At 36.8% G+C, this 18,389-nt stretch overlaps 2 protein-coding genes across 2 annotated transcripts; one reads left to right on the forward strand and one right to left on the reverse strand.

The window, feature by feature from the left end:
* The first annotated feature begins 707 nt into the window (after positions 1 to 707).
* On the forward strand, positions 708 to 7,679 carry LOC121766038 (zinc transporter ZTP29-like). The gene is made up of 12 exons (XM_042162366.1): positions 708 to 1,218; positions 1,496 to 1,554; positions 1,715 to 1,807; positions 1,902 to 1,991; positions 2,102 to 2,183; positions 3,600 to 3,655; positions 5,056 to 5,112; positions 6,169 to 6,209; positions 6,497 to 6,564; positions 6,653 to 6,709; positions 6,796 to 6,913; positions 7,421 to 7,679. Exons 1-12 carry the CDS (start codon positions 1,146 to 1,148, stop codon positions 7,464 to 7,466), a joined length of 840 nt encoding a protein of 279 aa, XP_042018300.1. The 5' UTR covers positions 708 to 1,145; the 3' UTR covers positions 7,467 to 7,679.
* Positions 7,680 to 8,075: 396 nt separating this feature from the next.
* Positions 8,076 to 11,390, reverse strand: LOC121766036 (ent-kaurene oxidase). Its single transcript, XM_042162363.1, has 8 exons — positions 11,109 to 11,390; positions 10,231 to 10,391; positions 9,987 to 10,148; positions 9,568 to 9,708; positions 9,219 to 9,473; positions 8,968 to 9,132; positions 8,698 to 8,892; positions 8,076 to 8,534 (listed from the first exon to the last, which is right to left on the reverse strand). Exons 1-8 carry the CDS (start codon positions 11,248 to 11,250, stop codon positions 8,202 to 8,204), a joined length of 1,554 nt encoding a protein of 517 aa, XP_042018297.1. The 5' UTR covers positions 11,251 to 11,390; the 3' UTR covers positions 8,076 to 8,201.
* Positions 11,391 to 18,389: the final 6,999 nt, after the last annotated feature.

Raw genomic sequence — 18,389 nt, forward strand, 5'->3', positions numbered from 1 at the left:
ATTAATAATTTATCACATAGGATAAAATTAGAGGAGTTGAATTAGAAAAAGTAAATGTTGAGTTGCTACCACGAGCATGTTTGCACAAGGCCTCCATCGTCCTTGGGCCATCAATTGTCAATCGCCGACGAAACCATCTATCCACCCTCGTTGACCATCGATGATCCAACACTAATTGTTAGTATTATTAAATTAAATTATTATTTGATGAAGTTAAAAGCAGCAAACCAATTGTGCGATTAAGGAACTAATTTATAAGGAGATCCATCTAATGTTTTCCCATGACTTGGCTCTGGTTAATCCCAACAAATGAAGCAAAGAACATGTGATTTACCCACAAAAAGTAGAAGCAGATGGAAGGAGAAAGGAAGAAAAAAGGTGAGTGAGGTGTTATGACGCTAGAGCATCTACATGGGACCCGATCGGTGGGCTGGGACACCGTTGCAAGCAACCCGACGGGACGAGATGCCCGATTTAGAGAGCATATCTAGATCTGGCGGGATTACATTTACATTGATTCCCATGTGGGCTGCGTGGTTTGTGGCGATGAACCACACAGTATGTGTAATATGTTATGCGACGAACCTAGTTGTTTGTTCTGGACCGATCGAGTCATTCTACGCTGTCTGCTGAATACCTTGCGTTTTGTGTTAATGACATGTGCATGACTCAGCAACGATCCTTTTATGTCCCCAACTTCATCCTTTGTCCATTTTTGTAACAAAAAAGTTTCTCATTTTGTGATTTTTTTTCATGGATCTTCCCCAAAATTCCTAATATAATCGCGTTAATTAGTGATTAATCAAATAAACCCTATATATGTATCTGGTATCCAATACTCATCAGTTATCGGACTCACAACTCCTACCTATAATCAGTTTTTTTGTGCCAAAACATCGCACTTTGATTGACCCTTCAAAACAATCAATCCATTTCTTAACCTCAACGTATTCCCTTCCCATTTACTACTTCGCAGTTCATGACTCAGGATTAAACCCCAATCAAGGAATTTCTTTGTCCCTTCCCTTCCCCCCCTTTTTCAATACATAAATTCGAGTTTCTGTAGCCCTTACCAACCCCTTACTCCTTCCTGTTTGAATTTGTGTTTGAAAATTGGACAAGCTTGAACTGCGTATTTGGGGAGTATGGGTTTAATGGATTCACAGGTTTTGGTTGCGCTTGCACTTTCCCTCCTGGGTGGTTTCAGCACCTCCATTGGTGAGTGAACAATTGTTTGAAGTTTGTTGACTTCACCTAAGGATTTGTATGTTCTGTGCCCTAAAATTTAATTAATTTGGGGATAATTCGCTGCATATGGATTACCTTTCCTTTTCTTCTTTCCGCATATGTATCTCTAGTTTCAACCTGCAATTCACCGTTTAAAATGGAGTTTCTATGACTATTTGTTGCATTCAAGTGTATGAGCTTTGTTTTCTATTGTTTGGCATCAGCCGTGACACAGAGTTAATGCTTCACCAGTTTCGTTTCTCAACAGGAGCACTCTTTGTTGTCCTTAGTGACACTCCAAATCTAAAGACGCTTGGCCTTTTACAAGTAAGCTCAACAATATGAGGCGATACAGTATTGATTTATATTAAGATTCAGTCGTTAAAATTATAGTCGCGACATGTTAATGGACACCTGTGTTCTGATTGCTTTATAGATTTTAGTTGGAAGAGCTTGTTTTGTAATTTTGAGGGATGTACTTTGATAGGGTTTTGCTGCTGGGCTGATGTTGAGCATATCTTTCTTAGACTTGGCTCATAATGCCATTAATTCCATTGGCTTCTTAAAGGGAAATCTCTGGGTATGGTCTCTCTATAATGATATAATCATTGTAAAGTAATCTTGTTTCTGTCTGTTGTCTAATCTCCTTGATTGCCGGTAAATTGGCCTCTTAGTTCTTTGCAGGTGTAATTTTCTTTGCGGTGATCGCCAATTTCATCCCTGAACCAAAGCTTGCACCTGTTCCGCATCAGGAGAAAAATAAGGTTCTTTTTGAAATGTGTCATAATTGACAACCAACCTGACTTGAATTATCTACTGGATCTGAATCATCTGATTATTTGTTTTTGAAGAGTCATTTTGTGCCTTAAAACAGAAAAATGGGGATGAACGGAACAAAGATATCATGAAGAAGCATCGTCGTCAAGTCTTGTTTAGTGGAATCATCACTGCTGTAGGTGAGCTAGTTCTCTGGATTTTTCAATCATGTGTACATCTTTAATAATCTCAATTTGGCTGCATTATTTATGCTAAATTGTCAAAACCTTCGGTGGTTGATGGACTTGTTGTTTTCCATAAACCCCCCCAAACACGTAACAGAACTGTAATAACTACTACTACAAAAATTAACAAAAGCTAAAAACACTCATATCACGATTAATAAGAGAAACAATAGAAGAGTGACCAAAAGAAAACCATCCTAAATATATATCAAAGCAAAGATCAGCCATCTTGTCTGCTGCATGATTACCTTCTTTGTAAATTTGAGAGATCCTGAAGTTCATAAACATAAAATCTGAACTCTGAAGCAATCTACACCAATGAGCTTTGAATCTCCTAAAAATCATTGTCAAGCCACACAAAATTCCAACCACGACATTGACATATCTTTATAGCTAATGTTAGGCACACCTTATATTTTGCCATGTTAAGTTTAAGATCTGTTTTGGTCTAACTTTGTAGTTTGATTGTTAAAAAGTCATGGTTATTACTTATTAGGAGATCATGGTTCCAGATGTTAGTATGCCTTGAATCGCTATTGTTTGCTCCTAGACAAACGGGGGTCTCACTGTCGTCTGTGTGCCTATTTATATAGAAGTAGGGCACATAACTCTGTAATCCGAAAATAATTTGAATATAATCTGTTCTCTTTTCCTACCTGTGGACGTAACCAACACAGCGTTGGTGCATGTAAATCTGTGTCTCTTTATGTTTCTGTTTGTCTCGATTACACAATTCTGTCACTAACACCAGACCTTTCTTGGGGATTGTGGTTAGAAATTAAAATGAGAACCTTTGAGCCTAAAGAAGATATCAAGAAGGTGTGGGATAGAGATAAGTTTAGAGGTGCTTGGTGTGCATCAAATACAGTGATCTTGAGGGATTTTTGTGCATTGGATATCAATAGAGATTTGAGACATTTGTGTTAACAGTTTGGTTGACCGTTAATTTGACTTTTGGGTTTTTCATCCCTTTTGTAATGGCTTCATTTGTATTTTCTTATAAAAAACATGGACTGCATAAACTTGGGTACTATCTGGTAATGCTTTTCCCATATGCTATTTGGTTCCCTGAAGACATCATTTCTGCCAACTTTGTTATCAATCAGTGTTTAAGTTAGACATTCATAATCATATCACCACACTAATTATAAATAACATTACAAGAAATATACATATTTCTCTTTAGCTATTACAGCTGTAAGCTTATTATTGTTTTTCCTTTGTCATGTCATCGTATGGTTATAATATCAAAAATTCAGTATTGATGCTTGTTAGGTTTTATTATGTTGAAGAGTTATCTGCTAGGTTCATTTGATTATTTATAATTTCTCTTAAAGATGCAATCTCTTTGATCCAATTTTCTTTTTCCAGGTATAAGTTTGCACAATTTTCCTGAGGGAATGGCAGTGTTCCTTGGATCAATGAAGGTGACGAATTGTTTTATAAGATATTTAATATGCTGTGATTGTAGCTTTTTCTATTACAAAGCAGCAATTTGTGTTCACTATAGTGTGCACAGTGGGATACAAATTTTGAAGCTGGGGGTTTTGTATTGAAAGCATGAGTTGGAGATAATTTTTGGAAAAAGCTGAAAGTTGGGTACATAAACTAAACTATGATAAACCCATTTTAGTTCCAAAAAGGACAACATTCTTCATTTTTAATCTGAAAAACATGCATAGAGAGTTAAGGTGGAACCATGGAAGTTCATCAGAAATGTTGAAATCTCATGTTGATAAGCATATAAGATAGGAAGCCCTAACTTAACCCAAAACCATGGTCAAAGGTAAAGGGTTGACTCCCTATTATATGCTATTCCACACTTTCGTGTGAAACCGATGTGGGATCGTATCAATCCATCCCTCTTTTAAACCGGACGTCCACGGACGGCACACGCCGCATATAAGATAGGAAGCCCTAACTTAACCCAAAACCATGGTCAAAGGTAAAGGGTTGACTCCCTATTATATGCTATTCCACACTTTCGTGTGAAACCGATGTGGGATCGTATCAATCCATCCCTCTTTTAAACCGGACGTCCACGGACGGCACACGCCACGGGCCCACCATCCGCTTTACGGCCCTTTTTCCTTTCGGGCCCACGTTTTTTTTCGGTGGCACCCCTTGGTCACACCTACGGGTAGCCCCTTTCCGTAGGACATCCGGATCCACGTTCACCGCACCAAATTGATAAGCATATAAGATAGGAAGCCCTAACTTAACCCAAAACCATGGTCAAAGGTAAAGGGTTGACTCCCTATTATATGCTATTCCACACTTTCGTGTGAAACCGATGTGGGATCGTATCACATGTGGATAAAACTGATGACCCAGGGAAAAAAGTAAAGAGCTGGGAAACCACATGGCGCAAGCAGTTATTTGTTTCTTTTATAGTTTGCTCTTTGTTTGGAGTCATTTTTTTCAGGTAATAGTTATTAGTATCGGGTTATGCCCTAAATTAAATAAAATAGTCCCTGTCCGCTAAGAAGTGGATGGACCTTGTTCAGGACCTTGGTTATTTTGAGCTGTCTGGGTCCTTGGCCATTTTTAGTCGGCATCCAGATGCTTGGGCAGGAGAAATATCCATAGGACCATGTTTGTTCATTCAGTTCAATATCAGTTTCTCTATGGTTCAAGTTTTCTCCGCGCCCTTTGAAATCTCTGGAGCAGTGTTCTTTTGTTCATTAATATGTTAGCTTGTTTTTGGACTTTGGTTCATATTACCTCTGTGCCCTTTAAATCTATCAATATGAGGAATTGTTGGATGTTGATCTTGAAAGACCTTATACTCTTGCTTACAGTTTACAATTTCTCTGTTATCTCTCAGGGTCTTCGTGTTGGTTTGAACTTGGCACTAGCTATTTCCTTGCACAATATTCCTGAGGTATCTTCCCAGTGCCTTCTGCTTTGAGGTGAAATATCCTGAATGGATGTGCTGCACCACTAGTGATGTAGCCTCTAGAATATCTATATCTTGAGATGTTTTTCGTCGGCTTTATTTGTGTATGCCTAAATGTTTTAGTATTTGCAGTGAGTACCTCTGCTGGCAGCATAAATTTAAATTGGTATCTGTATGCAAGTTACCAAATATTGATAGCCTTAAACATAAGCTTGAAATAAAAGCTTATTTGCTCTGCACCAGTTCCTCCATTGGTTTCTTTCTTGGTTTCAAACTCTGTATCTAGGGAGCTTGAATTCTTTTTTCTTACTTATCTGGTATAGCCTTAGTATTTTTATATTACAAAGAAGAATATTATATCATATTTTACAGACACCATCTCTTATACCATGTTCATGATCCAAGAACCCTCTGTAAGAGTTACAATCCACTTTGATCATTCTAAGAGCTTGGAAACCTTGATCCTTTGACTTTATAATCTACCAAAAACCTTGGCATCATGAGCACCACAAGACCTTGCTCAATTGTTTTGTTACGTGCCTCAGCAAGTGAAAATCTCTGCAAAGAGAATTCAACTCACGAGGCAAATGCCAATTGGACATGAAATTCAAGTTTGATTTTTACACACAAGCAAAAGCCTATTTAATGGCTGAAAACTACTCTTTAGATTGCTACATGCATTTGCATAACTTAGGAATATCAAAAAGACTATTTTGACCATAATTATAACACATGAGTAGAGGATATTCCATGGTTGGAGATCACTCTTCCACTTGTCTCTTATCCCAGCTAGAATAAACATAATGTCTTCCTTGATTTGTGTATCTTACCATGCTTCTAGTAGGTCCATCTTGCATGATATACATATCTTTATTGCTTGCATTGGGCTTGGTTCCATTCCTTTCAATCTTCATATTTGGTTTTTAACTGCTAGGAGCAGTTGATTATGATGATGCTGTCTAGAACTAAGCTTCAAGTCTGGCATATATTGATCATACGATAATGCCTTGTAACTTGTTTAACCTTTTATATTATGTGCAGGGTGTTGCTGTTGCACTTCCTATTTATTTTGCCACAAAGAGGTACAAGCCCACCATGTTACTATTTGAATATAACCCAGTAAATTAGTATGTGAAACAATTTGGGCTTATCTATAGATTAACAAATAGTAGAACCTGAAGTTGTTTGTTTATCCATGCCACTTTGTTATCTTGATCTGTAGGATTGCAGTTCACCTATATCAATGTGTGTCTATTCTCATTTAGGAGCCTATAACTATGCACTATTGTCATATCTAACTTACTTACAGCTGTTTAGCTATTTTTGAGAAAGTTATATTATTAAATATTCCGTGCTTGCTATGTATCAGCAAATGGCAGGCGTTCAAGCTGGCTACTCTTTCTGGTTTTGCTGAACCTCTTGGTGTAATTGTTGTAGGTCTGACCTCTACTTTAATTTTTTGGTATAAATTTAGAATGTCAAGACTTTCTGATGTCATATGCTTCTTGCTTTTAATCATTTTCAGCTTATCTATTTCCCAGCAGCCTGAATCCTGAAATTCTTGAGGGCCTTCTTGCATCAGGTTTACTCTTTAAATCTTTTTCTACAAAAGATAAGACTTTCTGATGTGACATGTTTGTTGATGCATTTGTATTGCTTTGCTTGAAGTTGGTGGAGTGATGGCTTTTCTTACCTTGCATGAAATGCTGCCTTTGGCAATTGAGTACAGTGGACAAAAACGAGCAGTAAAGGCTGTTTTTGTTGGGATGGCTTTCATGTCTGCAAGGTATTGCTATAAGCATTTTCATGCAAATTTATCAAATCTCGACCCTAGTATCTTTGGCCTGTTAATTTTGGTTGGTTTATAGCTGATTTTATAATGTTCTTAAAAATCTGTATCGAGTAGAAATCACGAGTAAGACTAAGGTTTTAGATAACGCTTTATTTCATCTGTGATCTGACCATACACCCTTTCTATCCCATCCCACCAGAATTAACTCAAAAAAGTTGACACTAGAAAATGGTGTACGTGTGTCTGCTAGAATTAGAAAGAAGGAAAAGAGATTATACTGAATGATTGCATTGTACAAACACTATTGATGATGGACTGATTCATTTAGTTGGGGGGAAGGGGGCCGGAGAAAGATTTGCTTTCCCTTTCGTTTCTCATATCGAAGTAATCTAAGGATAATGCTTTCTTTGTTCACTTGGTTATAGATATGATATCCTATTTTATCTCTGAGCTTTCTACATGTGGGTCGTCCATTTACCCTTGTTTGTTTTGGAACTGCAGCCTATATTTTCTTGAGATGAGCTTGCCATCAGAAGTGAGCTTGTAGTCATCGCCATCAAGGGTTTCGTTCCCTGAAATTGCAATCACGCGATTTCTCAACGTTTCGTACATGGGAAGTGGGAGCATGATTGGTTTACATTTGTAACAGGAAAACACATACACTTACAGATACACCACTCTTAAATATGGATGTTAGTAGAAATGTATTCTTCATTTATATTCTATTATTAAGAAATACCCTACAATGTTGATGATAAAAGAAACAGTGAAAAAAGTAATGGACAAAGTGAGAAAAAACATATAAGTTGATGTCTAATAGAAGTCTAAACAATATATTTTGATCTATATTTAAATGTCGTGTCAAAAGAAACGCATTGCTTATGTAAATGCCGGGATGTACAGTGGGATTATTATATTAAAAAAAATACTCATTCGTCCTAAAAGAATATATATTCTTTCATTTTTAATCCATCCCACAAGAATATATATTTTTTAATTTTAAATTTTTTTTTATGTAATGATGTAAGATCTATTCTCCATTAATAATACTTTAATTATTTTTCTCTCTACCATTGTTACTTTATCAATTTTGCATTAAAACTTGTGCCGAACCCAAGTGAACATTCTTTTGGAACGGAGGGAGGGAGTATATAAATTACCCCAAAAATTCATAAATTTTCATTATGAATTATGAGTTCGCTAAACAAGCAATAACACAAAAAGAGTTCGCTTAACTTGAAAACTTTTTTCCAAATCGTTTGCAAACAGAGTTCATCGGAATCTATGAGATACTCACTCGATCTCTGAGTCTTGGCTTTACAATGGTTTGCAAAGGATGAAGCTTATGAGTTGTTAAACCCAAAGTGTCGACATTCGCTTCTTCTCCCTCTCTGAGTCGCCACTCGAACTCTTGCACCAATCTTCCAATTGCTATACACGAAATTGTCATTGCTTGAAGAGCTCCAGCACAGACTCTCTTCCCCCCTCCAAACGCCATTGTCTTGTGCAGCTCTGTCGTATCATCCTTACCCGAGACGAACCTCTCCGGCCTCCACTCTTCTGGACTATCCCACACATTCTGGTCCATGTTACATCCATATATGTTTATAGCTATCTGCAAGAAAGATTAATCGTCATAACTTGTACATGAACATAAATTCAATTGACTATTAAAGGATGAATCACAACTCAGTTTGTAAGACAGCGTTCCTGGATTAGTGTGTATAGCTCTAAGAATAACAAAAAACATTAGGTTGTGTGTCATAGTAGTGACGAACCTCGCTGCCTTCGGGTATGTTATACCCTCCTAACTGCGTTTCTTCGTGTACATACCGCAGAGGGACCACTGGAACAGGACTGTGCTTTCGCAGTGTTTCATGGAAAACAGCGGCCAAGTATGGAAGTTTGCATAGCTCCTCCTCGCTGAGTTGGTCGAATCCGCAGGCATTTTGGATTTCTGACAGCAAGTAGTTCTGTTTTATTGGAAGTAACAATATTTTAGTCAATACCAACACACAAATTAGTAGAGGAAGCAAGCAAAAAATCACCTGTCTATTTGCATCTTTAGAAAGTTCATACATGGCCCATTCTGATGTAACCAACACCGTGTCGGATGCTTCAATGATGGCTTCCCACAGAAGCATCAGTATTTGCTGCTCCGATAATGTGTCTGCTGCTTCGGATAACAGGTGATCTAAATAACAGTTTATTTCCTGTTGTGTCGTATATTGTTAACATCACCCGTTAATAAACTTTTAACTACACATGTGGCAAACGAGAAAGCTAGATCTCGGACTACCTTGCCAGAAGCAATACGTTTTTTCTGCTGCTGAATCAAGGCCTTCATCAGCGCCTCCCTGCGGAAATGCATCTGCTGAATTTTGTATTCGAAGTGTTGGTTAGGAATCCACTTGAGATAGGGGAAGAAATCCCTCCAGTCAACATCAATGGCACCTTCCATAGGGTCCACTACGAGAATCTTGAACATCTCTTGTCTTGCCAAGGTAGTGCCTAGTTCCTCCACGTAAATGGATTCAACATCTTCTCCAATCGCCTACGAATCAAACAACGGGACTTTGATATGTTTTCGAATTTTTATCAATAACGTGAAGCTGAAGAAGAGGGCGAAACAGAACAGCCAGATTCACCTGTTTCATTGATAATCTGAAGAGTTCAGACTGAAATATCCTCCTGAAGTCTACTGCTTCAGAAGGATACAGTTTGGCATGAGCATGAAACTGATCACATATGTTATTTATCATGACATCCCTGTGGACACGGTGCCGTTTCTACAGTAAGAAGCATGCTCAATGTTAACCTCAGACCAATCAATCGAATATTTATTAATACATATTTGATCAAACACTATTTGAAAATGGCTCTTCTGCTCAGAAACGAAATGTTCCAAATGTTCTTGGAAATTCTTGCTCCCATTGGACCATTTGTATCTATATGCATCAGGATCCCGATTCATGTATCTCTAGTCGGTTCGAGAAATCAAGATAAGAGGATCGAACCGTTTCTACCATAACATATATGCAGCCTCGAGAAGAGGTACAAAACCAACCTGAGCATTAGGTCCAAGTGTACTTGTAAGCAAATGGCGTTTGGCCGCCTTGTAAAATTCGTTGTAATCACTCATCGCAACAATACTTTTATCAGAAGTGAGGATCTTCAAAGCATTTGACAGCTTTCTAGTTGAGATAGATGAGTACTTTGTAACCATAGCCTAAAGCAAGACATACAAATCATGTTTAGATTATTAGGAATGTATATAAGGGAACATAGAAATAAAGGAGAAAGAAATTGACCTCTTTGGCAACATCATTAGAGTTAAGCACAACCATGGTGTTGGAGCCTGCCCTTATAGAATATATTGGACCATATTTTTGAGACCATTTGGTGAAAGTCTTGTGGGGCTTCTTCTCTTTTAGTTGCAATAAATTTCCCACTATTGGTAAGCCTGGTACCTCTGCATCAAAACCTCCCATCCTTTATACTCCACCGGTTCCATAAAAATTGTACTAGTATTCTTTTTCCATTTTGATTCGTCCCATTACATTAGCCCTTTTTCTATTTTTGGAAAGTTTTTTCTTTCTATAAGGTGAACCTCATTCTCCACTATCAATACTTCAATCACTTTCCTTTTTACATCTCTCACACTTTACTAACTTCGCATTAAAACCCGTACTGTCCCCAAAATCCCTATTTTTATGGAACGGAGGTAGTACAATACAAATTATACAATACTCCCTATTATGTTGGGATGATCATCAAAACCCCTTATAACGACAACAAGATTTAATATTTACCAAGTCTATGCGAGGCAAAAAGGGTTTCAACATCGCTATATGATACTCCTTAAGTCCTACCGAAGATAAACTCACTTTCCTTTTAGGTTTGTTCCAACCAAGATGACTCAGATATACTTTATCTCTACTTTATTTCATCTCTATTTTATTTTACACTCTTCACTTAACACATAAAATTAAACCATATAAAATTCCGTGCCGTCCAAGAAAACGGTCATTTTTCTTGGGACGCAGGGAGTATGGATAAATGACATTCAAACAAAATAATTCGACATTAACACCACGAAGCTAGGAAAATATCTCGATTAGAAGCATCTTCAATTGAATCGGAGAGTTTACTTTCAATGCAGAAGAAATGAAAGAGAGAGAGAGATCACCTGGCGGAGGAGGGAAGCTGGAAGATTTCTTCAGTTGATCCTTGACATATTCTCTGATGAAAAACAAAGTGATTCCGCCGATAGCCACCGCAGGTGCGCCGATAGTGGGCGGCAGAGCTTGAAGATTCAGCAATGAATCCATTGAAAAATGAAAAAGAAAATAAAGTTTAGATTACTGAGTTATAGAGCAAGGGTTATTAGGGAGTGATATATAACAAAATTATTGATTCGAAATGTGGCTGCAACAATTATGCGGAAGGGGAAAGCGCCAAGAATAAACAGAATCCTGAAACAAAGAGGTCCTTATCACAAATAATGAAATAATAGTGGATTGATTATAGGCAATAACAGTAAAAGTTGGGTCAAAATTACATTGACCATTCATCCATCCCAATGCATTTGAGTAGAGGAGTATATTGCAAAACATTCTTTATTGACAACATCATATGCTACTAATATTACTCCTTCTGTCTCGATAAGATCACATCTTTTTTAGCCTAATTTGATTAATTGAAGAAATAAGGAGTGAATGTAAGTATTAAATGGAAAGATCATTTAATTAGAGAGAAAAAAATTCATTGGATGTATTAATTGAATGTATCAAATGCAAATTACATATATTCTACAAACCTCAAAATATAATTTGGACTATTACATATAATGATTTGATGTCAATAGATTAAAAAAATGTCAAACTCAATGTCAACCTACAATTATGGATTTGTCCTATAGTTTTTGGTGTTGTAGCCTCCGATCCAACGATGGAATCAATTTCATTATGAATTTGTCCTATAGTTTTTGGTGTTGTAACCTCCAACGATGGCATCAATTTCATTAACCAATATGGCGTCTTCAGCTACGTGTTGAATGAATGATACTTATATTATTATTAAACTAAGATGGGTAGACTTTCGTAAAGACCATTTATTGTGCCATCGGCCCAAAATGAGAACGTTTTGCTTAGAGAAATTGTAGGTTGCATTAAAAAGAAAATGAACGAGCATTATTCTATATTCTCTAAACACAATTTGCAATTAGATTTGTCAAGTGGACGGGGCCTGGGTGCAATTAGAGTTGTCAAGTGGGCTAGCCCGGCCCAGGTCCATGTCTGAGGCAGGCTTTTTCTAATTTTGCTAAGCCCGGCTAGGCACACTTGCCATGTGGGTCCGGGCTGGGCTGGGCTTTGTTTAATTTTTTGTTTATATATTTTAAAGATATCCTAAATGTATTATATGCAAAATAAAACATATAACTTGTATTTATATCTCATTAACTAAATCTAAATTTAAATAATATGTTTAAGTTCATTTATTGACCATGTATTAATAATATTTTTTATGTTCTTTATTCTATTTGAAAGAAAGTGTATAACTAAAGGATTAATCAATATTGTTAGTTTTGTTAATAGATGATGACACATGAGTTGATGTATTTTTAAAACTACAAGTATATGAACTCACTAACAAATTTAAAGAATTCTATAATTATTCATCAAATATTAAGGTTTGAATACGTGATATTCTTAAAGTTAAACTTCATAACCATCTTTTTTACCTTTTAGATAAAAAAATATAAGAAAAAAAATAGATGTAGTCAAGATTGAATGTTGCAATCATGATTTAGTTGGAAACTTATGTTGATATTAAACTATTACTGTTTGAGCCCATTCAGAGACACCAAAAAAATGGAATAATATAGACAAAATTAACATGTCTCGTGCACAAAATGACATGCATAAATAGAGAAATATACTATTATTAGTGATTAATCACATAATTACATTAAAAAACACTAATTATAGAAGGTGGGCCTTAGATGAGCCTGGGCCTAGGCCGTTCCTAGGCCTGGGCTGGGCATCAGATGGTCCTGGGCCTGGCCTGGCCTGGGTTTACAAAACGGCCCAATTGGAGTTCATCTCAACTAATGAGCGCAGCCCAAGCCCGCTTCGTTTCACTAGTGGACCGGCCCTGGGCCGGCCCATACGAGGCCTGGGCCGAGCTGCCCCGACCCAGTTGACAATGGTCCTTGCTAAAAATGAAATGTGCAGCCAAGGGAACATTGGATGGCTTGGTGAAGAGTCAGCTTCTTCTTCATGTTTCTAACAATGTCAATGCCCATAATTTTCTGAGCATCTCCTAGATCCTTCATATTACAGTTAGTACTCAACATATCTTGAACACTTTTGACAACAACCGAACTAAACTCATAATAAGCATGTCATCAACATACAAAAGAAGAAAAGTAGGCACATAATGGAGATTTTTGAATTAAAGGCAGTGATCAAAAGCACTTCTAGTAAAACTCATAGACTGTATACATTGATCAAAATTAATATTCCATCTCCTCAGGGGCGGACATAGAAAAAATTGACTGTATGGGCTGCACTTCACTATATATTTTTTCACAGTCAAATATAATACTCCCTCCGTCCCGGCTTAAGCGAGACGTTTCTACTTTTGCACAATAATTTATGTGGTGGTGTTTAGTGAATTAAATTATTAGTAATAAAGTAAGAGAGATGGTAAAGTAAGAAAGAGAAAGAAAGAAAAAAGGTAAGAAAGAGAAAGAGAGAATAAATTAAGAGAGATGATAAAGTAGGAGAGATGAGAGGAAAAAGTAGGAGAGATGAGTGAGTTGATTGTTGCCAAAAAGGAAACGTCTCACTTAGGTTGGGACGTACCAAAAAGGAATACGTCTCACTTAGGCTGGGAAGGAGGGAGTATATATATATATATATATATATATATATATATATAGGGGAGCCTTATTATCTTATTCATCCCTTAGATTCAATATTCTTCTAAATCTGGATGGACTCTTATTTTTTAAACCCGTGTTGCATTATAAGGAGGATTCTGTGCATTATAAGGGTAAATTAGTAAAGACACAAAAAATGAAACCGCCATAATATGAAAGGTCCGAAATTTAAGCAAGCTATTGATCAACCCTTCCATCGACTAATTCTCTCTCATTCCAGACGCTCTAACTTCTTCTCCACTCTTCCGCCTTTCCTTCTCTCCATCTTCCAATAAACATCAAACCCTAGCCGCCACTACCATCAACAGTCATCGTTTTCTCCGCCCGAAGCCGACGCAAAATTTACCATCACTCTTCTAGATCCCGTCACCCACCCTCCACAAAACATCGAACCCTAACTGCCACCACCGGTGCCGTCGTGTTCACCGAGTCGACAAGGTATGTCTGAAAAAGCCCGACTAGAAGTCGATTTAATCAATTTTTAGACACGAAAATCAATGATTTTAACAGTGACTTGGTTGCGACTTTCGAAATCAAAAAAATGGTAGTCGTTTTGGTCAGGGTTTTCTCTGAATCCGAAAACAGACATTTTTGGGTTTAAAATGATGGATTCGGGTATCTTATTTCTTGTTGTTACGACAAATTTACAATGACTAAACAAGGTCGTCTGTCGCGCTCTCAACCTACACAAGCCGCAGATAACCACACAAGTTGATTGAGTGTATAATTGCGTCAGTAGTTCGACATCAATTAGGCTTGCATTGTGAATTAATCCACATATCTGGTTAACGGATGGATGGGCAATTGCATGACTGGTTTGTGCGCATTAGTTAATCTTAAATTTACATTATTGATGTGCTGGGAAGCATTATTTGTCAAGTATTTTGCATTATGTACCTGGTTACTTGCTGGTGTAGGAAAATGGGTGAATGGAAGATACATATGTTCATTATTTGATTGAGGCTGTGCATTATGTAGCAAGTAATTTTCATTATTTGCATTATATTGTGCATTATGAGAGGTATTGTGTATATGAGTGAATTAACTCAGTGAAGATTCAAAGTGCGCATTTGTTGATTAAAAAGTTACATTATTGAAGTTTTGGGATGCATTATTTGCCAAGTATTTTGCATTATGTGTCTGCTTACTGGGGGTTGTGGGAAAAGTGGTGAATGGAATATACCTATATGCATTATTTGCCCGATGTTGTGCATTATATAGCAAATAAGTGTCATTATTTACAATATATTATGCATTATGAGAATTGTTGTTTATTAGTTTATCAAAAAAATTACATTATTTATGTTTTGTGCTGTATTATTTGCAAGTATTGTGCATTATTTGCCTGCGTGTTGGGTGGTGTGGGAAAATTATTGAATGGAATATAAATATGTGCATTATTCGATTTATGTTGCGCATTATGTATCAAGTTGTTGTCATTATTTGCAGTATAGTATGCATTATGAAGAGTATTGTGTATATGGGTGAATTAACTCAGTGAAGCTTCAAAGTGCGCATTATTTTAATGAATAAGTGCATGCTGTCATTAGTATTATGCATTATAAAGCTCATATCATGCTTTATTCTGTTTTTAATAATAAATTTCTGATGTTTTATGTTGGTTGTTCCATATCAGAGAAGCAAGTACGACTCGACATCGACGAAGTAGTCGATGATGTCATTATACTGATTTCTTACACACTTTTACTATTTGTTGTAGAAAAAATTCATGGTCGATGCACTTACCAAGTGCAAAGAACCCAAAATGGCAGGGCTGGTACGAAAATGCAGTACCCATGTAGTGACAATGCCATGGGGGAACAACGTAGTAACAATGGAGACGGGGGTGTACGTCATGCGCCATATGGAGACGTACTTCGGGGAGAAGTAGAAGGATTGGGAGTGCGGGCTTAGCGCAAAAGGGACAAAAAGCTTAGAGATGTTTAGAATCAAGTTTGCAAAGACGCTCCTTACTTGTGCGCACAACACCAGAGGTGGCACAAACCAGTCTAAAGCCACGAGGTATTGGAGAGAGAGACCGACCAAGTTCAACTTCAAACAGTGGGTCGCGAATTATGGACTGGAGTGAGTGAGAGTTTCGGCTTGGGTGATGGAGGTTGATGGGTTAATTGATAGCTGGAGTGATTAATTAAACTGTACGTTTTTCAGTAGACACATGATGGAAAGTGGACGCAGCCACCTTGTGGCATGGTATATTTTTAACAACTTGTTAAGTGCGTTTTGCTATAAGAAACTGATTTTGGGACTATGCATTATGAATCAAGTATTTGCCATTATTCTACACTATAGTATGTGCATTATTTGTTTGAGGCTGTGCATTATGTATAAAGCAGTTGTCATTATTTGCAATATAGTATGCATTATGATAATTATTGTGTATATGGGTGAATTGCTGCTTTTGTCATTATCAGGCGTGTGGTTTTACATTTTTAAGTGTTTTTTTACATGGGAGATTAACTCGGTGGAGTATGAATGTGCGCATAAGTTGATTGAGGCTGTGTATTATGTATCAAGTAGTTGTCATTATTTGCAATGTATTAGACATTATTAGAATTATTGTGTGTATGGCTGAGTTGTTGTTTTTGTCATTATCAGCCGTGTGGTTTTAGTTTTTTAAGTTCTTTTTTACATTGGAGATTAACTCAGTTAATTATCAATGTGCGCATCAGTCAATTAAAAATTTACATTATTTATCTTCTGGGATGCATTGTTTGTCAAGTATTTTGCATTATGTGTCTGTCTACTGGCAGATGTGGGAAAAGTGGTGAATGAAATATACATATGTGCATTATTTGATTGAGGTTTTGCATTATGTATGAAGTAATTGAAGATATAGAATCCAATAATGAATGAAAACAATGTACTAATGCAATAACAAGATGTGCAAACTGTTGACACTTGGAATACTATGACACCCATTTGAATAACAGGACGACTAGGACCAAAAAAAATCAGTGATGTTGTGTTTATCGAAACTGAGTCAAGCTAGTCTCTTGTCCTTCCGCGTCTCTTTCTCCATCGCTATCTCTTTAAGCATTGGACAATTCCTGTAAACGTGCGCCAAACATCGAAACACGACACAACTTAAATTAAACGGGTCATGATAAATGTTCATTACATATCACAAATAATGCATTACAGAAACTAAACTACGCATTATACTACACAATATGTATATTATGTATATCAGTTAAAAAAATACCTACGCGCTATGCATGTGTAACCCCCGACGAATTACTGCAGCTCGTGTATTTGGACAATGTTTTTTAGACTTAGAACATACTACACCCTAGCCCCTAGGCTTGTTAAACCCTTAGGGAAAACAAGAAACGTTCGCCAAACATCGAAACACGACACAACTTAAATTAAACGGGTAAGGATAAATGTTCATTACATATCACAAATAATGCAATACAGAAACTAAACTACGCATTATACTGCACAATATATAGATTATGTATATCAGTTAAAAAAAACATACCTACACGCTATGCAAGTGCAACCCCAGACGAATTACTGCAGCTCGTGTATTTGGACAACGTTTTTTAGACTTAGAACATACTACAACCTAGCCCCTAGGCTTGTTAAACCCATAGGGAAAACAAGAAACGTTCGCCAAACATCGAAACACGGCACAACTTAAATTAAATGGGTCAGGATAAATGTTCATTACATATCACAAATAATGCATTACAGAAACTAAACTGCGCATTATACTATACAAAATGTAGTGCAACCCCAGACGAATTACTGCAGCTCGTGTATTTGGACAACATTTTTTAGATTTAGAACATACTATACCCTAGCTGATAGGCTTGTTAAACCCTTAGGGAAAACAAGAAACGTGGGCCAAACATCGAAACACGACACAAATACATCACGTATTATGCATTACATAACTCTCTACAAACATTACATACTAGACTACGTACATTACATTTATCAATTAAACCAAAGTAACTAGGGTTTAGGCTCCCTAAACCTTCGACCAAGGAATGAAACTCGTGAACTTTTGTTAACAACACCAACAAAACAAATACGATTGAGCAGTGAACCTACATAATTACTATAGTATGCGTGACTTTTGTTAACAAAACCAGAAATCACATACGATTGACTAATCCAGCAAATCTGCAATCTGCGAAGAAGTAGAAGTACACAGTGTTGGAACAGAAACAATATGTACTTTCTTCCATTGTTCAATTAATAACAAACACCAACGAGGCACACCCAGAAATCGGCGACGAACGGTTGCAATAGACTGCACAACTACTATTGCAATATATAATCGAACGGTTTTCTTCAATAACCAAAACTAGCGACGAACTTTAGCCTTAATGATATTTATGGAGTGCAGACGCATAAATTTTTTGAAGATACCACAGAATGAACGTGATCTCAATAGAGAATAACCGTGATTTTGGCAGAGAAAATCATGGGATTTTCCATAACAACCACCAACACATGTACCTAAAATAGCCTTCTAGCCTTTTTAAATGATTT

The sequence above is a fragment of the Salvia splendens genome, chromosome 14, assembly GCF_004379255.2.
Source record: "Salvia splendens isolate huo1 chromosome 14, SspV2, whole genome shotgun sequence".
Lineage (NCBI taxonomy): Eukaryota > Viridiplantae > Streptophyta > Magnoliopsida > Lamiales > Lamiaceae > Salvia > Salvia splendens.

Coding starts and splice junctions, on each gene's coding strand:
- LOC121766038 (XM_042162366.1), top strand. CDS start 1,146: ATGGGTTTAATGGATTCACAGGTTTTGGTTGCGCTTGCACTTTCCCTC. Junction 6,210..6,496: donor ATTTATTTTGCCACAAAGAG/GTACAAGCCCAC, acceptor GCTATGTATCAG/CAAATGGCAGGCGTTCAAGC. Junction 6,565..6,652: donor TCTTGGTGTAATTGTTGTAG/GTCTGACCTCTA, acceptor AATCATTTTCAG/CTTATCTATTTCCCAGCAGC.
- LOC121766036 (XM_042162363.1), bottom strand. CDS start 11,250: ATGGATTCATTGCTGAATCTTCAAGCTCTGCCGCCCACTATCGGCGCA. Junction 10,392..11,108: donor CAGCTTCCCTCCTCCGCCAG/GTGATCTCTCTC, acceptor GTTTTGATGCAG/AGGTACCAGGCTTACCAATA. Junction 9,474..9,567: donor TCAGATTATCAATGAAACAG/GTGAATCTGGCT, acceptor TTTGATTCGTAG/GCGATTGGAGAAGATGTTGA.